The 23901-nt window shown below is 41.5% G+C and overlaps 2 protein-coding genes across 5 annotated transcripts in view; one reads left to right on the top strand and one right to left on the bottom strand.

The window, feature by feature from the left end:
- Positions 1-10723, bottom strand: part of LOC124035796 (GTPase HRas) — a 28043-nt gene extending 17320 nt beyond the window's left edge. Inside the window, exon 1 of one of the 2 annotated variants that reach the window (XM_046349544.1) lies at positions 10450-10723. The gene's annotated coding sequence lies outside the window, so the exon portion shown is untranslated. The remainder of the gene's footprint in view (positions 1-10449) is intronic. The other variant, XM_046349536.1, reaches the window with a different exon arrangement.
- Positions 10724-10983: 260 nt separating this feature from the next.
- The window catches only part of lrrc56 (leucine rich repeat containing 56), a 63822-nt gene continuing 50904 nt past the window's right edge, over positions 10984-23901 (top strand). The window contains exons 1-2 of one of the 3 annotated variants that reach the window (XM_046349484.1): positions 18380-18445; positions 19184-19328. In XM_046349484.1, the coding sequence (XP_046205440.1) occupies positions 19197-19328 (132 nt within the window). In that variant the 5' untranslated portion in view covers positions 18380-18445; positions 19184-19196. Of the gene's footprint in view, positions 11422-18379; positions 18446-19183; positions 19344-23901 lie in introns of those variants that run through there. The other 2 variants (XM_046349475.1, XM_046349503.1) reach the window with 2 other exon arrangements.

The raw sequence follows: 23901 nt of genomic DNA, 5'->3' as shown, positions 1-23901 counted from the left end.
CATGCATTTAGTTTTACTTGTATTTAAGAGCAATTGGAGGCCACGGAAGGAGAGTTGTATGGCATTGAAGCTCGTCTGGAGGTTAGTTAGTGTCTAAAGAAGGGCCAGAAGTATACAGAATGGTGTCGTCTGCGTAGAGGTGGATCAGAAACTCAACAGCAGCAAGAGCGACCTCATTGATGTATACAGAGAAGAGTCGGTCCAAGAATTGAACCCTGTGGCACCCCCAGACTGCCAGAGGTCTGGACAGCAGACCCTCCGATTTGACACACTGAACTCTATCAGAGAAGTAGATGGTGTACCAGGCGAGGCAATCATTTGAGAAACCAAGGCTGTCGAGTCTGCCGATGAGGATGTGGTGATTGAAAGAGTCGAAAGCCTTGGCCAGATCAATGAATACGGCTACACAGTAATGTTTCTTATCGATGGCGGTTAAGATATCGTTTAGGACCTTGAGCGTGGCTGAGGTGCACCCATGACCAGCTCTGAAACCAGATTGCAGAGAAGGTATGGTGAGATTCGAAATGGTCGGTAATCTGTTTGTTGACTTGGCTTTCGAAGACCTTAGAAAGGCATGGTAGGATAGATATAGGTCTGTAGCAGTTTGGGTCAAGAGTATCCCCCCCTTTGAAGAGGGGGTTGACCGCAGCTGCTTTCCAATCTTTGGGAATCTCAGACAACACGAAAGAGAGGTTGAACATGCTAGTAATGGGGGTAGCAACAATTTCGGCAGATAATTTTAGAAAGAAAGGGTCGTCTAGCCTGGCTGATCTGTAGGGGTCCAGATTTTGCAGCTCTTTCAGAGCATCAGCTGAACGGATTTGGGAGAAGGAGAAATGGGGAAGGCTTGGGCGAGTTGCTGTTGGGGGTGCAGTGCTGTTGACCGGGGTAGGAGTAGCCAGGTGGAAAGCATGGCCAGCCGTAGAAAAATGCTTATTGAAATTCTCAATTATGGTGGATTTATCAGTGTTGACAGTGTTTCCTGTCTTCAGTGCAGTGGGCAGCTGGGAGGAGGTGTTCTTATTCTCCATGGACATTACAGTGTCCCGGAACTTTTTTGAGTTGGTGTTGCAGGAAGCAAATTTCTGCTTGAAAAAGCTAGCCTTGGCTTTTCTAACTGCCTGTGTATAATGGTTTCTAGCTTCCCTGAACAGCTGCATATAACGTGGGCTGTTCGATGCTAATGCAGAACGCCATAGGATGTTTGTGTTGGTTAAGGGCAGTCAGGTCTGGGGTGAACCAAGGGCTATATCTGTTCCTGGTTCTAAATTTCTTGAATGGGGCATGTTTATTTAAGATGGTTAGGAAGGCATTTAAAAAAAATATCCAGGCATCCTCTACTGACGGGATGAGATCAATATCTTTCCAGGATACCCCGGCCAGGTCGATTAGAAAGGCCTGCTCGCTGAAGTGTTTCAGGAAGCGTTTTACAGTGATGAGTGGAGGTCGTTTGACCGCTGACCCATTACGGATGCAGGCAATGAGGCAGTGATCGCTGAGATCTTGGTTGAAGACAGCAGAGGTGTATTTAGAGGGCAAGTTGGTTAGGATTGGTTAGGATGATATCTATGAGGGGAGGTACCTGGTAGGTTCATTGATAATTTGTGTGAGATTGAGGGCATCAAGTTGAGATTGTAGGATGGCTGGGGTGTTAAGCATGTTCCAGTTTAGGTCGCCGAGCAGCATGAGCTAATAATGGTATGCAAATAATAACGACTTTCTTTTGTAAAGTGATTTCTTGCATCAACCACCACAACATTTTCAGTCGTCTCCTTGTCTGAAGGACAAGTGGATAAACCAGTTAATATCAATCCCTGCATGTTTTTTTCCAAATGTCTCATGGAATAAAGGTTTACATTTTACACCACACATTTGCTGCTACTGACAGAACAGCTATTTCCATGTTAAAATGTTATGGGATGCATTCGTCTCCATTGTTTGTGGTAGGCATCTCTGGTAGGCCTACATCATGATCAAATAGGCACAGCAACCTACTTGGCGACTGTCACAATGTTCAAGTTTGCGCTTAGCGGACCTGATATTTGCTCAGTGCCGGATAAAATGAGGGAACATTGCCCACACAGATGACTTGCTAACAAACAGACCCTGGATCTTCTACCGGATATAAGCATCCTACTCCTTTAATACACTACACCACAACCTTCTTGACCAAACAACCAGTGGACTGACCCACCCTACCTCTTCACTGCTCTCCGAAATATCCGTTACAGGTCAGGTGCTTTTTGTATTCCCTGACACAGTCAAACCCAGCATCCCCTAGCCTACACTAAACTCCTGTCCCCCTTTACCATTTTAGCTCCATGAAGCCCTGTTACTCCTTAATGTGCTAAAAAAAACTGTACACACACACACCCTGTGTGTACAGTCCACACACACTAATATGCCTGCACAGGTGCTGCAGTGTTCCGAGAGGAGTAACTAGTGACACCAAACTGGACTCTGGACAGTTTGATGACAGCAGGATACACACCATCAAAACAACACCCCATTTACAAGGCTAATGCAGTGGCAGGGAGTCAAAGGCAACAGAAACACTCCAAGTAAACTCCTATATTTGTCTCTCGATGTGGTAGTGTATTAATTGAACATCATGCACCTCTGCTAATCTAGAGCCCCTGTGTGTGTGTGTGTGTGTGTGTGTGTGTGTGTGTGTGTGTGTGTGTGTGTGTGTGTGTGTGTGTGTGTGTGTGTGTGTGTGTGTGTGTGAGACCAGAGTGCCTTGTTGATGAGTGGACTGTTGGGTCACTGATGTTAATGATTGAAGGAAGGCTTCTTGCTTGCTGACAGAGCAACTGTCCACTGGTCTGTTCTCCACCGCTCCAAACCCCTCAAGGCTTCTCCTGCACAGCTGTTCCAACAGGCTCTATACCAGACTGCCAGGGGGTTTCATGGAAACAGGTAGCTCTCTAGATCGGCGAGACCATCGCCAATGTCAACACACAGGCTTGCAAAAAACAACCCGATGGCTATAATTATAACACTGCAGGAGGGGATTACCACAACCTCTCAATCATGTGGGCAAACATTTAGCTTCCTTCTTCCAAGTAAATGAATTCAGTAAAAAAACAAACACACTTCTCGTTTATGCACACACTGTGCTCCAACATAGCTAGTATATGCCCAGTGTCTGGCTAATAGAGCAGCTGAGGTGGAGGTCATGTTTTGAGGTGTCTCTTGGCTGAGCCTGGACATACCCTGGGCGACTGTAGTGTTATCTCCTGCAGCAGAAGGCTGTAACAGAATAGAAAGCAGTGATACATTCTACAGTGATGGAGGTCTGGCCCAGAGAGAAAAGCTGCAGCTTTGCTCCATCCCTCTGTGTAAACAGGGGAGATGACTTTTTGCACACAGGTCGTTGCTGCCTTTTGTGACGGCCCTGAATTTTTCTGAACCGTCTCAGTGCAGCTCCTTCCAATAGGGCGCTTTCCCTTTAATTCCCAATTAAATAGCCAGCATCAGCTGCGCGAAAGTGGGGTTGTGATGGAGACATGACTGAGGATGTGTTCAACCCTCAGTTCCGAAGCTTCTCTATTCCGTTGTTTTGTTGCCTAATAGAGTTTACCCAGGATCGGATCCACTCTTTGCGTCCCTGGACTACACCTCTCCGTTCTTCGTGGCCTTTCTCTGCGGGAGATCTATTGGCGGATTGGATTGTCTGCCTGACCGACTGACTACCACCTTTTTTGTATACGGTATTTCATTTGTTTTGATGTGATGTATACTGTGATTTATGTAGTTAGTTGTAGTTGAGGACTTATTAAGAGTTGATACGCTTTAAAGTTCTGTGGTAAACGTATTGTTCTATTGATGGTATGATTAATACTGGGTTTACGCTACACGGAATGAACAGATAAACATTGAGTGACAGAAGTCACTTGAGTTCCCTGAACTCTACCGGGCAGGACTCTTTTTAGGCCCGAGGTACAGGACATTTCTGGAGGAACCAGAACTCATTGTGTTATATTATTATATGTGTGTGTAATCATTGATGTTGTTAATACGACCCACGCAAAAGAGTATAGTTGTTTTTGAAGTTCTTTCCAATGTTTTAAGGGTTTATGAAAAGTTTGTTTCCATCCTGACTTTTACATAAGTCCTTTGTATTGGTGTAGACTTGACGGACCAGATGGGACTCATTCCCACCCAAACTAAAAGGAGAAACCAATGTTTTCTCTGGTAGGCACAACCTACCTGGCACCCCTATAAATAATAACCTCAAGTCAAAACCGTTACACTTTTCAACATGGAGATGTAGTAGGAGGCAGATCATTTTTACTGGGCTGTGTGTCCTGGAAGAAAGGTGGACAACGTAAAAGGAAATGAGAGACACAACCAAATCAACAGAATGGACAGGGTGGGCCGAAGCGGTATCACAAGATTTCTCAAATGTTTTGACAGTATGGCGGTATTTTCTGCTACTGAATAATTCAAGTTCTAAATATATAGAGCATGACCCTTGAATGGCAACAAATTAGTTCTAAGTGGTTTAAAAGGGCTTTGTTCTAGTTTGGTTGAGTATAAACGGACAGTGAAGTAGTACAATTTGTAGAACTTATAATTTAGCACTGTATCAAAATAGAATTAAAGACGGGATTTGGATCCATACCTGCAAACCGGTATCCACGATATATCGCCCAGCTCAAGGTGGGCCAATCCGGGAGACAGTGCCGATTACTCCTCCCCTGTCCAAACCATCCCAGCCCCTTGGTGCTCCTCCTCTCCTCACCTGTTTCCCCTCCCCCATTACACTGCCCATCTATTGAATTAGAGGTTGATTGATTAATCGGAATGGCTGATTAATTAGGGCCGATATCAAGTTTTCATAACAATCGGAAATCGGTATTTAAGGACACCGGTTTGGCCAATTTTGTATTTTTTTTGCACCTTTATTTAACGAGGCAAGTCAGTTAAAGAACACATTCTTATTTTCAATGACGGCCTAAGAACGGTGGGTTAACTGCCTCGTTCAGGGGCAAACGACAGATTTTCACATTGTCAGCTCGGGGGATCAAATCTTGCAACCTTACAGTTAACTAGTCCAACGCTATAACCACCTGCCTCTCGTTGCACTCCACAAGGAGATACGCAAATGAAGTAAGCCAAGGTAAGTTGCTAGCTAGCATTAAACTTATCTTATAAAAAAACAATCAATCATAATCACTAGTTAACTACACACGGTTGATGATATTACTAGTTTATTTAGCGTGTCCTGCGTTGCATATAATCTGACTGAGCATACACGTATCTGACTAGGCAGGCTCGTAAGCATTCAAACAGCCCTTTTTTGCATTTTGCCGGCAGCTCTTCGTTGTGCGTCAAGCATTGCGCTGTTTATGACTTCAAGCCTATCAACTCCCGAGATGAGGCTAGTGTAACCGATGTGAAATGGCTAGCTAGTTAGCGGGGTGCACGCTAATAGTGTTTCAAACGTCACTCGCTCTGAGACTTGGAGTGGTTGTTCCCCTTGCTCTGCATGGGTAACGCTGCTTCGAGGGTGGCTGTTGTCCGGACGGAGGCTATACTGTTACACTGGCAATACTAAAGTGCCTATAAGAACATCCAATAGTCAAAGGTTAATGAAATACAAATGATATAGAGGGAAATAGTCATATAATAACTACAACCTAAAACTTCTTACCTGGGAATATTGAAGACTCATGTTAAAAGGAACCACCAGCTTTCATATGTTCTCATGTTCTGAGCAAGGAACTTAAACGTTAGCTTTTTTACATGGCATGTATTGCACTTTTACTTTCTTCTCCAACACTTTGTTTTTGCGTTATTTAAACCAAATTGAACATGTTTCATTATTTATTTGAGGCTAAATTGATTTTATTTATGTATTATATTAAGTTAAAGTAAAGTAAGTGTTCATTCAGTATTGTTTTAACTGCCATTATTACATTTTTTACATTTTTTATTAATTATTATGAATTATAATTTTTTAAATATTCTTGTTTAAAAAAAAAAAATTAAACATCGGCCGATTAATTGGTATCTGCTTTTTTTGGTCCTCCAATAATCGGTATCGGCGTTAAAATCATATTCGGTCGACCGCTAATCTGAATGACCCTGTAGCCAGACTCTCCAGTCTCCCCACCAGCTGCCCATCAACCAATATCTTACAGTTACAATTGGCACATTCTAGGACATCTTTTTACTTATGCTGTGCATCTCAGAAGATAGATATACATCACACCAATGTAGTTCCTGTGATTTTTTCCTCTGACAAAGCCAAGGGCAGAAGAGAGTAGGAGCAGTCTGAAAGAAAACCCCTGGGATTCCAGGGAGGGAAACTAGTTTCTGTGGTGAAGAAGTGAAAGTGAAAGGCGTCAGAGTTCAACAGAAAGGAATGCTTTGAGACAATAGCTTCAAACAGCACCACCAAGTACAGTACATAGTTTCCACATTGTATCATGGATGGTTGAATTATCATGAGAATAACAGTTCAACTCTAATGTGCCATTACATGTAAGTCTCATCATATGACATCTCCTTGAGACGTGCCCACATTGGAAAGAGCCAATAGCGGCAGTCTAGGCCGATTTGAATTGTTACTGGTAAGAGGAGCTTTTTAACACACTCCTCTATGGGTGAGGGGAGACATAGCTGTGCCATTCACTGACAATCTAGACTGTCAGAGGCTGATTAATAATCCAGACATACACAGGGAGATGAATATGTGATGCAGCCCTGCCTGCTGACTCCAGGAACACTTGTTGTCTGTAGGGATCAGTCCTGTAGTGTTTGTCTAGCTACTACTGAAGGAGGACACCATCACATGGGATGCACACAAACGGCAGAGTTCTCCCTGTGGCAGTGCCCGGTGCCAGCCATACCCTCTCCTCTCTTTCTGACTCTGTTTGGTAATTAGGGCCAGAGCACATTGAGTCTCTCTACCAGTCTTAATTAGCCCCTTAAGTGTACACAAACACACACACACACACACACACACACTGTTACAGTGCACATATACAGTTAAAGCGCACACACCACACAGCTACAGCAGTCATACACAGTTTCCAAAACCCCACCACTACAGTAAACACACAGTCTGGATTTTTTTAAATGAATGAATTGATCCAGAATTCTAACATAACAGAGGTCAAGAATGGAGGAGCCCCTTGCGTAAGCACTTTTGAAATGGTGACGCATATTAAAAAAGTCTTAAACACTCTCAGTCTTCGGCCACAGCCCTGTCTGATGACCTACTCCACTAAATCTCTGTGTGGTTGTGCCCTTTTTCTCAAGGGGTGGTACATGAACATGTGTAGGGTTATATATAGCTCACAGCCACCTCGAGCAGGGGAATTAACAGTTCCTTTTGAAACTCTAGAGCTCTGCCTGGACCATGAGAATAATCTGACATGACATCCTACTGAGGGCGCAGGCTGGAAAACCCAGCAGCGTTGTAGTTCCTTTGCACACTCAAACCGGTGCACCTACTACCATACCCTGTTCAAAGGCACTTAAATCTTTTGTATTGCCCATTCACCCACTGAACGGCACACATACACAATCCATGTCTCAATTGCCTCAAGGATTAAAAATCCTTTAACATGTCCCCCCCCCCTTCATCTACACTGATTTAAGGGGATTTAACAAGTGACATCAATATGGAATCATAGTTTTCGCTTGGTCAGTCATTGAAAGAGCAGATGTTCCTAATGTTTTGTACACTCAGTGTATACTGTACCTTGGGGCAGAACACAACTCATTGTATTCAGCATTGACTTGCTAGTAGTATGCTACTCTTGCCACACCTTTGAGGAAAGGTAGACCACCATTCCACCTGAATACACAAATAACTGTCCTGCTCTCGGCCCCACACATCCTCTATCGAGGATAAAGAACTTAAGAGTGGACTTCATGCGTCGCCACTCTCTCAACTAAAACACTAATAGGTTAAAGGATCCATATTGGCAGAGCCACAAGCCCATAGCAGGGATAGATTTTTAATGGAGCGATGATGGTAAGAGAAACTTCTCTAGGGAAAGATCACAATCGGACACTGAGAAACCATCATGGCGCCTAGAAAAAGCCCCCCAGTGCACTATCACTACATGAGGCTCAGTTGCAATGCTACAACACAATGTAGCCCAGCCTTGACACAATTCAGCATCAGAAAATCTATCCATTTACAAGATAAGGTAAATACCGAGGCCTTCAGGACTAACCCCATTACATCCATGGCTCATACATCAGAACACAATGTGAAGATAGAAGCCCGCACATCATATGAATAGAATCACAGAACAAAACAGTTCATCAACTAATTAAGAGACTTGGAATCGAGATGTAGCATCTTATCAGAAAGCAGGAAGGGTGGAAGTGCAGTGTTCCCTCTGCTCTCGCCAATAGTGACAGAGGGAGAGAGGAGGTGAGGGCCCTAGCTTCAAAACAGCCTCTTAGCAAAATGTGACATTTTTCCATTGGGTCATCCTTTCAGGTTGTTAACCAGGGATCAGGTGATGGAGCCAGGTGGTAAGATGAAGAGGACAGATGACCACACTAAACACTGCCAAACTGATAGCCTCTGAGACCTGTGGGCCACTGGCATGTAGGCTGTGCAGCGGGAAGGGCCCACTTAAGTGTCAATGCAACATAAAATGAGAGCCAAAAAAAACTACTGATCAAGAAATATGAGAAACATATATTGTTAACATTCAGGTTTGTGACATTGACTAAGCATTTCATGGTGAGTAAATAAGTGTGTTTTTGTGTATGTGTGTGTGTGAGAGAGATCAGGTGAGATGATTCATCAGACAACCCCCACCAACATTCAGAGCCATCCCTGAGAGCTGCATAAACAAAGGCCTTCCTGGACAAGGAAGAACCCACCCAGGATCCTCTGCTCTATAGTCCTCCCCAAGAACACAGGCTGAGAAGAGACCTGCAGACAAAACAGCACACACACACACAATACAGCCAGGACCATCAGTGGACAAAGACTATTTCTATTCAGCTCCATGACAATAGAAAGCAACTGGAAGACCATCCATTGAATCTATTAGTAAACAATCCGCAACGCAAAGCCACTCTTCCCAAGAATTAGAGAAGTGCCGTGTCCCTCATGTAGCTTCAGCTAACCATTATCAAGTGTTATATATCACCACCGTACCCTTTACACAAATAGAACCCTTTCTAAATCTAAGAGTGTCCAAATCAATGGTATATCTAGCTTGAGTGTAAATCTGTAGAGACCTTGATCAGCAAGATCACTTTTTGTATAAAACGGTATTGCTCTCATGGGCTATTGTTCACATGAATCATGCTTCAGATGAAGTTATCAAAACACCTAATGACTGACGATAGGTGAAACTGAACTGCAATGACTGAAATGGAGGCATATAAAGACTGAGAATATATTATGCTTTTAGGCTACATCATGGGTCATAGATCTGTCTCTTGGTCAACACCGCATGTATGATGTCATAGCCGACTGAGGAGCAATGAGTCGCTACACCTTGGTAGGCATCGGTAGATAAAATAGCAACGCTGTTGAATTAGCTTTGTATTTAGCCTTATGGGAGATACTCTTACCGGAAATACCAGGCCTCTCATGCATTTAATTTTTATTTATTTTTTAATTCAGGCTACTCAACAACAAAATCGCATGTTATTCCAAGCATCAGCTTCGAATGTAAGGCATGCGACATAGACAAACTTGCGACGTTGTGGTCTGGTGAGGCGACACTAGTCGGCTGTCTCTAAGACTACAAAAATAATATATTCCTGGTCCTTGACCAATCATATCAGTGTAGAATCGGGTTCTTAATCAACTGCCTAGTAATTAAATGCAACTTCCGCAGTGCTACAATTCGGTGTAGCCTACAAGACGGGGCGTCACCCTTGTTTGTGTGGTCTTCAAGCTACAGCCACTATTGCAGCGCTCATCGAATAGCCTGGCCATACAAAATGGCAACAGCTTAATACTTTAATTTCTTGACAATGCCAATGAAAATATCAGGGGGTTCATTTTCTAGTATGCCTTCCCTGGTTTAGCTTAGCCTATATATCAGCAGCAGATGACCCCCTGTCCGTGAAGTTTATGGGCTGACCAGGGGATTTAGCCTACGAACTAAATTCCTATGTTTGAGAAAATAATATGCACAAACTGATTCAATAGGCCTACCAATATTCCTATGGTTTGGGTCAATGATCACGCGAATAGCAGTTTGTCTGCCAAAACGTCAGGCTACACCTCCCGATGTTGTGCTTGCCAACGAGATTCAGCCTGATGTACGTGTGAATGTCCTAAAAAAATAAAAAGGTGCGCCGCAGCAGTGGCCGTGTGAACGAGCTCGAGCTGTAAACACTACTTTTGGTCCCCTGTATGGGTTCCCTGGACCAAGCACACAACATTGAGCGACAGTTCAAATAGCTTATATTTGTGTAATAGATGAAAAACGTGCACGCAATACTTACAACAAGCAGAGCTCTACCCAATAATCAGGAGCGTGACTTGGTCTACTGGAAACAATGTTTCAACTCAGTAGCTTCTGAGTGTTCCAAGAATAGAAATACAAATGGTAGGCCCGTTTTCTCAACGAATGTCTCACAACAGTGTTCGACAACATAAATATGTTATTATTCCAGAACTCATACTTTTCAGCCCAATTTTTACAGCATTCGTTCAATGTTGTACGCGAGGTTAAGTCATAGCGCACAATGTGCTTCGAAGACCGAGAGGATGAAGTCAAGTCTGTTGGAGCCCACGCCCAGCCCTGTATGAACCGCCCCGGTGAGCACAGGGGTGTATTCATTCCGCCGAATCTGTAACAAAACGTTTCTTAAACGGAAACTATCAGAACCAAACGGTGAGGGATTTACCTGAAATTGTTAAATAGAAAACTCTCGTTTCCTGTTTGTTTCCGTTCCTAAACGGTTTCCGTAATGAATACAACCGCTGTTTAGTTGCCTGTTTTGACCATCGTTATTACATTGGTCGGTAGGCCTGCAAAATATAAAGCGGCAGTGTGGGCATATCGCAGTACAATTACAAATGCCGGAGTATCTTCACGTGATTTATGCATTTTTATTCTCTAAATTTAGCATAATCCTAGATAAAGTCAACCTGGGAGTTAAATTAGAAATGTAGATTTGTTTTAATTTTAATATAGGCCTAATGTATAGACCAAAATGAAACCTCTCCCTCAACAAAACAAAGGAGCTGATCGTGGACTATACAAGAGACAACAGAGAGAGCACGCCCCATCCACATTGATGGGGCCGCAGTAGAGAGGGTCAAACGCTTCATGTGCCTCTTCGGCGTGCACGTCACCGAGGACATGAAAATGTCACCCCACACCGAGATCGTTGTGAAGAAGGAGAAATAACCCCTCTTCAACCTCAGAAGGCTGAAGAAATTTGGCTTGGTCCGTAAGAGTCATCGCTACAGTAAGTAGTTGGGGGGTGAGGGCGCCGCGATTTTTTTTGGCAGACTGAGGGGTTGAAAGGTTTTACTTGCATGTGCTCATACATTCTACATATCGTATGTCAGTCAGCTAATGCATGACAATTAAAGGCCCAGTGCACAACTTTTGTGAAAGAAATACAATGATTTTAAAATTATAATTATTCAGATTTTTCAGGGGGTGTTTTGCAGCACCCTCAGCTCCCCTACTTCCCGAGGCTATGCTAAGAGCCAATTTATGATTGATCTGAAAATGTGGTCAGAGGCACCATATGGATGGCGTACCAAATTGAGCTCCATACTGCATCACCATGTGCCTCTCAAATTTGGTAACAATGAAGAGGGCGCCATAACTCCGCATTGACATGATTGGTTGATGGTAGGTGAGGGTGGAAAGTCCTGTATAAACACAAACTAATTTCCTTGACAAATTCCTTCACAACAGCTCTGAGCTGCTCAGCGAAGTGCAGTAAGTATGAATGCCCAAAAAGGCTGCATGGCCAATGCAGAAATCGGATTGACTATGCAACGCCTTTAAAAGGCTCTGCAGTGGCTGTACAGTGTTTACTGTGTATGGCCCTTCTGCTCAGTTGGTAGAGCATGGCGCTTGTAGGGGTAGTGGGTTCATTCAGACCTTTTGCACTTTGTAGAGCTGTCCTCTAAATGGCATATATATATTATATATTGGCATATATTAAGTTGTCAAGAACGTGAGTTTGTGTTTATACAGCACCTCCCGCCACCACCAACCAATCATGTCAATGCCAGGCCAGCCCTCCACATTGTTACAAAATTTAGGAGGTGCATGGTGATACGGTACGGAGTTCAATTTGGATTCCACAAACCTCTAGAGGCTATGCAATTGCGTCTAACCATCTGCACAGTCTCCGGATTGCAAACGGAGCAGGCATAAATTGGCTTAAAGGCTCTGCATGGTCAATCTGACTTCTGCAGTGCTGTACTGCGGCTTTCACAGAAGCCAGAGCGTTCAAACTTTTTCGTGAACAGAGTAGAGCTGTTGTGAAGGAAGTTGTCAAGGAAGTAAATTTGTATTTAACAGGACCTTCCACCCTCATCTACCATCAACCAATCATGTCAATCCGGGGCAATACGGAGCCCTCCACATTGTTAAAACATTTTGGATGCACACAGCGATGCGGTACAGAGCTTGATTTGCCCTTGGCAAGCCTCCGGAGGCTCTGCAAGTGCAAACTCACTTTACGGAGCCTCCGGATCGCATTTCGAGTGTAAATCCTCTTTTAGACCAGCACAAACTTCAACAGCTGCACCATCGTGGTGGTGCGGTCAGTCCAACGCATCATCGGGCACACTGCCTACCCTCCCAGCCTAGTCTCATAGTCTAGATATAACATAGTAAACGTAAATCCGGGACACTCAAATTAGTATGATACTTTTGTATATATAGTGTATGTGGACACCCAATCAAATGAGTGGATTTGGCTATTTCAGCCCAAACCGTTGCTGACAGGTGTACAAAATCGACCACACAGCCATGCAATCTCCATAGAGAAACATTGGTAGTAGAATGGCCTTATTGAAGAGCTCAGTGACTTTCAATGTCAATGTGGCACTGTCATGAGATGCCACCTTTCCAATAAGTTCATTTGTCAAATTTCTGCCCTGCTTCCCAGTCAACTGTAAGTGCTGTTATTGTGTAGTGGAAATATCTAGGAGCAACAAAGGCTCAACTGTGAAGTGGTAGGCCACACAAGCTCATAGAAAGGGACCTCTGAGTGCTGAAGCGTGTAGCGAGTAAAAATCGTCTGTCCTCAGTTGCAACACTCACTACCGAGTTCAAAACTGACTCTGGAAGCAACGTCAGTACAAGAACTGCCAAGCGTTCTAGTGGTGTAGACCTTAGTGCTGCTTTTGATACTCGATCACCATATTATTTTGGAGAGATTGGAAAACCAAATTGGTCAACACGGACAAGTTCTAGCCTGGTTTAGATCTTAGCTGTCGGGAATATATCAGTTTGTCTCTGTGGATGGTTTGTCTTCTGACAAATCAACTGTACATTTTGGTGTCCCTCAAGGTCCCAGTTTAGGACCACTATTGTTTTCACTGTATATTCTACCTCTTTGTGATATTATTTGGAAACATAATGTTAATGTTCACTGCTATGCGGACGATACACAGCTGTACATTTCGATGAAACATGGTGAAGCCTCAAAATTGCCCTCTCTGGAAGCCTGTGTTTCAGACATAAAGAAGTGGTTAGCGTCAAATCTTTACTTTTAAACTCGGACAAAACAGAGATGCTAGTTCTAGGTCCCAAGAAACAATGAGATCTTCTGTTGGATCTGACAATTAATCTTGATGGTTGTACAGTCATCTCAAATAAAACTGTGAAGGATCTCGGCGTTACTCTGGACCCTGATCTCTATTTTGACGAACACATCAAGAATATTTCAAGGACAGCTTTTTTCAATCTTCGTAACATTGCAAAACTCAGAAACTTTCTGTCCAAAAATGTGAATTTTAAGTGTACTCTCTATTTCTCTTCTCACGGAGGACCTGAGCCCTTGGAACATGCCTCAGGACTACCTGGCCTGATGACTCCTTGCTGTCCCAAGCCCACCTGGTCATGCTGCTGCTCCAGTTTCAACTGTTCTGCCTAAGGCTATGGAACCCTGACCTGCGCACTGGATGTGCTACCTTGTCCCGGACCTGCTGTTTTGGACCCTCTCTCTACCGCACCTGCTGTCTCTGACTGAATGATCAGCTATGAAACGCCAACTGACATTTACTCCTGAGGTGCTGACCTGTTGCACCCTCTACAACCACTGATTATTATTATCTGACCCAGCAGGTCATCTATGAACGTTTGAACATCTTGACCATGTTCTGTTATTGCCACGCGGCACAGCCAGAAGAGGACTGGCCACCCCTCAGAGCCTGGTTCATCTCTAGGTTTGTTCCTATGTTCTGTCCTTTCTAGGGAGTTTTTGCTAGCCACCATGCTTCTACGTCTGCATTGCTTGCTGTTTGGGGTTTTAGGCTGAGTTTTTGTACAGCACTTTGTGCATTCAAAATGTTTTTGTACAGCTTAGGTGAAAAGGGCTTTATAAATAAATTTGATTGAGTTTATATCTCACCGCCATTGGACTCTGGTGCAGTGGAAACGTGTTCTCATGCTTCATTCAGCCCGACAGACGAATCTGGGTTTAGCAGATGCCAGGAGAACACCATCTGCCCGGAAGGCATAGTCCAACTGTTAAGTTTGGTGGAGGTGGAATAATGGTCTGGAACTGTTTTTCATGGTTTGGGCTAGGCCCCTTAGTTCCAGTGAAGGGAAATCTTAACGCTACAGCATGCAATGACATTCTAGCCGATCCTGTGCTTCCAACTTTGTGGCAACAGTTAGAGGAAGGCCCTTTCCTGTTTTAGGACAAAGCAAGGTCCATCCAGAAAGGGTTTGTCGAGATCGGTGTAGAAGAACTTGACTGTCCTGCACAGAGCCCTGACATCAACCCCATCAAACACCTTTGAGATGAATTGGAACGCTGACTGCGAGCGAGGCCTAATCGCCCAACATCAGTGCCTGACCTCACTAATGCTCTTGTGGCTGAATGGATGCAAGTCCCCGCCGCAATGTTCCAACATCTAGTGGAAAGCCTTCCAAGAAAAGTGGAGGCTATTATAGCAGCAAAGAGGGGACCAACACCATAGTAATGCCCATGATTTTGGAATGAGGTGTTTGACTAGCAGGTCTCCAAATACTTTGGTCGTGTAGTGTATATTATGTTTGGTACGGTTACATAAGACAGAAGGTTACTGAAGAAAAAAACAAAAGGAGGGTGGGTGTGTAATGAGAAGGTTGAGTGTTTGAATTTCATCACGGACAACTTTAGCATTTTAGCAACTTTGCAATTACTTGCTACTTTTTATTTACTTTTCAACTACTTAGCATGTTAGCTATTCCTAACCCTTTAATGTAACTCCTAACCCAAATTCCTAGCCTAGCTACCTTTAGCCAGCTAGCTAACATTAGCATTAGCCACCTAGCCAAAGTTAGCAACAACTAATTGGAATTTGTAACATATCATACTTTTTGCACAAATCGTAACATGAATGAATGAAATGGATGATGGACATCCACTAATTAATGCATTACCAACTAATCATAACATGTCATATTAAATGGAGTGTCTCAGATTTATGTACAGAACAATATGAAATTATCTGAAACATGGTTGCAGCCGGCCTCCAGGACATCTACAGCACCCGGTGTCACAGGAAGGCCAAGAAGTAGATCATCAAGGACCTCAGCCACCCAAGTCACAGCATGTTCACCCCAGTACCATCTGGAAGCGGAATACGGAAGTCCCATAGGGCGGTGCAAAATTAGCCCAGCATCATCCAGGTTAGGGGAGGGTTTGGCCAGGGGGGCTTTACTTCGCTCATCACGCTCTAGTACTCCTTGTGTAGGGCAGGTTGCCTGCAGGCTGACTTCGGTCGTCAGTTGAATGGTGTTTCCTCTGACAGATTGGTGCATCTGGCTTCTGGGTTAAGCGAGCGGGTGTTAAGAAGCACAGCTTGGCGGGTCATGTTTCGGAGAATGCATGACTCGCCGTTCCCAAGCCCATTGTTGAGTTGCAGCGATGAGACAAGATAGTAATTGGGGAGAAAAGGGGGTAAAAATTACAACAAAAATGTAACCCAATTTTTTTTATGAGAATAGAGCTAAGCATAAGCAAAAAGGAAAATCTTGGTTAATTCTGCTTTCCAACGGACACTGGGAGACAAGTTCACTTTCAGCAAAAAATAAATACAAACAAGTCCAAATATACACTGGAGTTGCTTACCAAGACTATATTGAATGTTCCTGAGCTAAGTGCCTTCTATGTTTGCTTCGAGGCAGGCAACACTGAACCATGCATGAGAGCTCCAGATATTCCGGGCGACTGTGCGATCACGCTCCCCATAGCCGAGTGGTAAACACCATTGCGAGCATCCTGACTGGTTGCATCAACACTTGGTATGGCAACTGCTCGACCGCAAGGCGCTGCAGAGGCTAGTGCGTACGGCCCTTTACATCACTGTGGCTGAGCTCTCTGCCATCAAGAACGTCTATACCAGGGCTACCCCAAGACTGCTGAGCAGTTAATCAAATGGCTACCTGGACAATTTGCAATTACCCCTTTTTATTTGTATTTTTTCTTATTTGTTTACACTGATTCTCTTGCACAGGCTTGATGTACACTCATTGGACTCTAACCACACACTCACACATATTACACTGATACTCCAACACACACACACACATTAACATTCCTTCACAATCTTCACATATGCTGCTGCTACCCTCTGTTTATTATCTATGCATAGTACTTTACCCCTACCTACAATTGAGGTACATATTACCTCAACTACCCTGTACCCCTGTACATTGACTTGGTACCAGTATCACTTGTGTATATAGCCTTGTTATTTTTTATTGTATACTATTTTTCATTTTGTTTATTTAACATATTTTTCTTACTTACTTTTTAAAAACTCTGCATTGTTGGTTCAAGGGCTCGTAATTAAGATTTCACGGTTGTATTTGGCACATGTGACAAATACAATTTGATTTGAGTGGCCTAGTTACAGTTTTGACTTAAATCGGCTTGAACATCTATTGCAAAAACTTAAATGGCTGTCTAGCAATGATCAACAACCAACATGACAGAGATTGAAGAATTTTAAAAAGAATGATGTGCAAATATTGTACAATCCAGATGTGCAAAGCTCTTAGAGATTTACCAAGAAAGAATTACAGCTGTAATCGCTGCCAAAGTTGATTATAACTCAGGGGTGTGAATACTAATGTAAATGAGATACTTATGTTTATGCAAATGTATTAAAAATAAAATATCTAAACTTGTTTTCACTTTGTCATTAATTTTTTTTATTTCACCTTTATTTTACGAGGTAGGCTAGTTGAGAACAAGTTCTCATTTGCAACTGTGACCTGGCCAAGATAAAGCAAAGCAGTGTGACACTGACAACAACACAGAGTTACACATGGAGTAAACAATAAACAAGCCAATAACACAAACAAGTCAATGACACAGTAGAAAATAGTTGAAGGTTAAAGTTGGTGAGGGAAATAAGTCTCCAACCGATTTTTGCAATTTGTTCCAGTCACTGGCAGCAGAGAACTGGAAGGAAGGGCGGCCAAACGAGGTGTTGACTTTGGGGATGATCAGTGAGATATACCTGCTGGAACGTGTGCTACTGTTGGGTGTTGTTATCATGATTATGGTGCATTGTGTGAATTTGTATCTTTAATCCATTTTAAATTCAGACTGGAACAACAAAATGTGGAAGTATGAATACTGCTTTACACATACTGTCTATACACACCATTCATATACATACAGTACATTTTATATTCCAGACTCTGGTTTAGAAGCTAATTCTTGCAATTCTATCCATTTGCCATGGGGTTTTGAAACTGTGTTTTATATAGGCCTACTTTATTCTCGACACATCTCATTCTAATATTTGCACAACTGTACATTGCACTGTTTATACACACCACATATTTACTTATATACTGGACTCTTGCCATTGCTCACTGTAATAGTCTATACCTACTGCTGTAGCCTACATATAATTCTTAATAGGCCTATATGTTGTGTAAATTCATCCTGTGTGTGTATATATATATATATATATATATATATACATAGATGACATACAAATGTAATTTGGAATATGTGTGTAGGCCTACTTTTTTGACAGTTTAATGGAGATACTAACATAAGCATTCAGCTGCACCAACTATAACATATGCTAAATTGCGACCAATAAACTTTGAAACGAACATGTATGGTCATGTATGATCGTTGTGTTGTAATCGATCAATACGATAACATATTGACTACATATCCCAAGGGGCAAAGCCAACTTTATCATCGTATCCAGGAAGTTGGGTGCGTTGTCAAGCAAACTTGTGCGTGTCTTTGTAAATGCTCTGAAGAATGTTCACTTCATAAGGTAAGAAAAAATACGACATTGGATATTTAATCATCACAATGAAGAGTTATTTGTGATTTACATTTAGCCTTTTACAGTCATTTGTTATCTGCAGCCATTCAAAACGTCAACAAACTTGTATGCAATTGAGATGTTAGACCGCTTGTTTTCATATCCTAGCTTTAAGTGTGGGATGTCAGCTAGCTAACTAGATAGCTAGGCTAACTAACCAAATATCCAGATAACCAGATTAGTTACTTCTTCTGACAGTGCCTCAGAATGTCTTCTTTAGGAATTGATACAACATACGTTAGATACAGTATGTTAATCAGAAGTTGATAATGACAGCTAGCTAGCCATAAGCCAAATATTCTATGCTTTGAGTTTATAAAGCTAGCTATAATCTTCCATGGTTTCCATTGCAAAAACAGGAGCTACATCATCACCCTGAATTTCCACGTAGGCTACCAACCTTCTGACACAGAGAATCAGGGGCAGACTGGGACCAGAAATTGGCCCTGGCATTTCTATTTTTTCCCCCTTGAGGCCCCCACACTGGCCTATTTTTTTGTATTTAATTTTTTCCTCCAGGCCCCCATTATTAGCGATCCCTTTGTGCAAAACCCAGGTTAGACAGACCCACTGGGCCAAAACTGGACTGGCCCATCTGGCATTTCATGTAAATGCCAGATGGGCCAGTCTGCCCCTGCACAGAATGTTACTTTTTTCACTAACCTATTATCATTTGACCACTTCCAGGTGTCTGTGAGTGATGATTTGTTCCCAGGACTCAGCGAGGGTACTGGTGACTGAGCTGAGTGGGTCTGGTCAGATGAACCCAACCCCTGCTGCTTATGAGGATTCTGACATGCAGGTGGAGCTCTACCTCTCTCCAGAAAAGCTGGTGGGGCTCCTATTGGTAAAGGGAGGGGTGTGGCCCTTTTTATAGGCTAATTATAGATGTGGAAGCATGCTTGACTGAATTTAGTGCATCAACACAATTCTATAATTGGGCAATTCCATGCCAGCGTAGCCCTAAAATATTTTTGCTATCTCTGATTCTAACATAAATTTCATTTGGAGGAAGAATATGTTTGACATGCTTTTTACATTTGTATCACAAACCATTTATGAGACAATCATGATGAAAGTGACCATTTTAGGCCCTTTTAAGACCGATACATGCTTCCTGTAAGAACCTATGATCTGTGAACCCTACATGATACAGACAACATCTTGGTGTCATTTTACTCCTATTAGTGTGCACTCAAATATCTAGTATGTCTAGATTCTGAAATACATTTTTCACATTAATTTATTCCATATACAAAATTATAATATGAATATCTCAAAAGTACCCTTTTTGAATTGGCAATTTTTGGACGGATTGTTTTGAACAATATACTTTTCAAACACGTACAATTACCAGAGTGAGCTCTTTAATGAAATTACCCATTTTATACATAGAAATTGACACTATAGATCATTAACCCAATCACAGCCTTCCTTTAGGTTTGCATATGCAGCAAATCACCAGCAGAGGTAGTTCCCTTTGAATCAATTTTCCCATTCACTGTGTTGGTGGTGCTCATAACATTTATCATAACTTCAGAATTAGCAGAGAGCCCACTCTGGACATTTTATGTTATCGTAGTGTATAGGCCTATTATTCCAAACAATATTTTTTTTTAATGAAACAAATCAAAAAGGGTATTTAGATTTTTAAAGTTGAATAAATTAATGTGAATATTTCGATTTCAGAATCTATACATACTCCATATGCTAGAGCACACTATAAGGAGTATAATGACACCAATACACCAGTACAAATCTGTCGTTCTGCCCCTGAACAGGCAGTTAACCCACTGTTCCCAGGCCGTCATTGAAAATAAGAATATGTTCTTAACTGACTTGCCTGGTTAAATAAAGGTAAAATAAAAATAAAAATAAATAAAAATATGTTGTCTGTATCATGTACAGTTCATGGACCACAAGGTCTTATAGGAGTCATGTATAAAGTACAGTACCTTCAGAAAGTATTCATACCTCTTGACTTATTCCACATTTTGTTGTATTACAGCCTAAATTCAAAATGGATTAAATCGTTTCCCCCCCACACCCATATACACATACTGTAATACCCCATAATCACAAAGTGAACACCTTTTTTAGAAATTTTAGCAAATTTATTAACAAATTAACATTGGGTAACATTTTAGTCATTTAGCAGACACTCTTATCCAGAGAAAGTTACAGTAATGAGTACATACATTTTTCATTCTCTAAGACCTTTCCACACCTGGATTGTGCAACCTTTGCTCATTATACTTTTCAGAATCTTTCAAGCTCTGTCAAATTGGTTGATGATTATTAATAGACAGCCATTTTCAGATCTTGCCATACGTTTTTAAAACTGTAACTCGGCCATTTACTGTCTTCTTGGTAAGCAACTCCAGTGTAGATGTGGCCTTGTGTTTTAGGTTATTGTCCTGCTGAAAAGTGAATTAATCTCGGTGTTTAGCGGAAAGCAGACTGAACCAGGTTTTTCTCTAGGATTTTGCCATGCCATTTGATTTTTTATCCTGAAAAACTGCCCAGTGCTTAACGATTACACGCATACCCATAACATGATGCAGCCACCACTGTGCTTGAAAATATGGAGAGTCGTACTTCGAACTGTGTTGTATTGGATTTGCCCCAAACATAACACTTTGTATTCAGGACAAAGAGTTAACAATCTGCCACATGTTTTGCAGAATTACTTTAGTGCCTTGTTGCAAACAGTATGCATGTTTTGGAATATTTTTTTATAGGCTTCCTTCTTTTCACTCTGTCAATTAGGTTAGTGTTGTGGAGTAAATACAATGTTGTTGATCCATCCTCAGTGTTCTCCTATCACAGCCACTCTGTAACTGTTTTAAAGTCATCATTGGCCTCATGGTGAAATCTCTGAGTGGTTTCCTTCCTTTCTGGCAACTGAGTTAGGAAGGACGCCTGTATCTTTGTAGTGACTGGGTGTATTGATACACCATCCAAAGTGTATTAATAACTTCACCTTGTTCAAATGGATATTCAATGTTTTCTTTTTGTTTTTTTGTTACCCATTTACCAATAGGTGCCCTTCGCGAGGCATTACAAAACCTCCCTGGTCTTTGTGGTTGAATCTGTTTGAAATTCACTGCTCGACTGTGGGACCTTACAGATAATTGTGTGGGTACAGAGACGAGGTAGTCATTCAAAAATCAGGTTAAATACTATTATTGTACACAGAGTCCATGCAACTTATGTGACTTGTTTAGTAAATGTTTACTCCTCAACTTATTTAGGCTTTCCATAACAAAGGTGGTTGAATACTTATTGACTCAACACATTTCAGCTTTTAATTTGTAAACATTTCAAAAACCATAATTACACTTTTATATTATGGGGTATTGTGTGTGTGTGTGTGTGTAGGCCAGTGACAAATGGATCTAAATGTAATCTATTTTAAATTCAGTCTGTAACACAACAAAATGTGGAAAAAGTTAAAGGGTGTGAATTAGAGGTCGACGGATTATGATTTTCCAACGCCGATACCGATTATTGGAGGACCAGAAAAATGCCGATACCGATTATTAAAAAAATATATATATATATATTTTTAGTAACAACAATACTGAATGAACACTTAATTTTAACTAAATATAATACATCAATAAAATCAATTTAGTCTCAAATAAATGATGAAACATGTTCAATTTGGTTTATATAATGCAAAAACAAAGTGTAAAAGTGCAATATTTGCCATGTTAAAAATCTAACGTTTAAGTTCCTTGCTCAGAACATGAGAACATATGAGAGCTGGTGGTTTCTTTTAACATGAGTCTAAAATATTCCCAGGTAAGACGTTTTAGGTTGTAGTTATTATATGAATTATAGGACTATTTCTCTCTATACCATTTGTATTTCATATACCTTTGACTATTGGATGTTCTTATAGGCACTATAGTATTGCCAGCCTAATCTCGGGAGTTGATAGGCTTGAAGTCATAAACAGTGCAATGCTTGAAGAGCTGCTGGCAAATGTAGGAAAGTGCTGTTTGAATGAATGCTTACAAGGCTACCTCCTACCATCGCTCAGTTAAACTGCTCTATTAAATATCAAATCATAGACTTAATTTTAATATAATAACACACAGAAATACGAGCCTTAGGTCATTAATACGGTCAAATTCGGAAACTATTATTTCAAACAACAAACAAAACGTTTATTCTTTCAGTGAAATACGGAACCGTTCCGTATTTTATCTAACGGGTGGCATCCCTAAGTCTAAATATTGCCGTTACATTGCACAACCTTCAATGTTATGTCATAATTATGTACTGTACAAGTAATGTAATGTACAAGTCTTTGTTTGGAAGAAATGGTCTTCACATAGTTCGCAACGAGCCAGGCAGCCCAAACTGCTGCATATACCCTGACTCCGCTTGCACAGAACGCAAGAGAAGTGACACAATTTCCCTAGTGAAAATAAATTCATGTTAGCAGGCAATATTAACTTAATATATGCAAGTTTAAAAATATATACTTGTGTATTGATTTTAAGAAAGGCATTGATGTTTATGGTTAGGTACACATTGGTGCAACTATAGTGCTTTTTTTGCGAATGCGCTTGTTAAATCATCACCCATTTGACGAAGTAGGCTGTTATTTGATGATAAATTAACAGGCACCGCAATGATTATATGCAACGCAGGACAATCTAGATAAACTAGTAATATCATCAACCATGTGTAGTTAACTAGTGATTATGTTAAGATTGATTGTTTTTATAAGATAAGTGTATTGCTAGCTAGCTCCTTGCTGCACTCGCATAACAGGTCATCAGCCTGCCAAGCAATATCCTCGGAGTGCAATGTAATCGGCCATAATTGGTGTCCAAAAATGCCGATTACCGATTGTTATGAAAACTTGAAATTGGCCCTAATTAATCGGCCATTCCGATGAATCGGTCGACCTTTAGTGTGAATAATTTCTGAAGGCGCTGTAGGTCTAAAATTTCCACTATCATAAAAAATAAATTATTAAAAAACGTTTGATACAAATGTAAAAAGCATGTTCTGGTAGGATGTTTGACAATCTGAGATACCAACAATATATTTTTAGCCTACGCTGGCATGGAATCGCCCAATTTGTATTCGGCAGAAAACCTATTGGTTGCGAAATGGGCTGCATTGCCGACATTGCTGAAGACAAAAAGCTATATACAGTCGTGGCCAAAAGTTTTGAGAATGACACAAATCTAAACTTTCACAAAGTCTGCTGCCTCGGTGTCTTTAGATATTTTTTTTGTCAGATGTTACTGTGGAATACAGAAGTATAATTACAAGCGTCAAAGTGTCAAAGGCTTTTATTGACAATTACATGAAGTTGATGGAAAGAGTCAATATTTGCAGTGTTGACCCTTCTTTTTCAAGACCTCTGCAATCCACCCTGA

The sequence above is a fragment of the Oncorhynchus gorbuscha genome, linkage group LG01 (assembly GCF_021184085.1).
Source record: "Oncorhynchus gorbuscha isolate QuinsamMale2020 ecotype Even-year linkage group LG01, OgorEven_v1.0, whole genome shotgun sequence".
Lineage (NCBI taxonomy): Eukaryota > Metazoa > Chordata > Actinopteri > Salmoniformes > Salmonidae > Oncorhynchus > Oncorhynchus gorbuscha.
The sequence above is the reverse complement of the archived record's forward strand: the minus strand, read 5'-3'. Positions and strand labels throughout refer to the sequence as shown.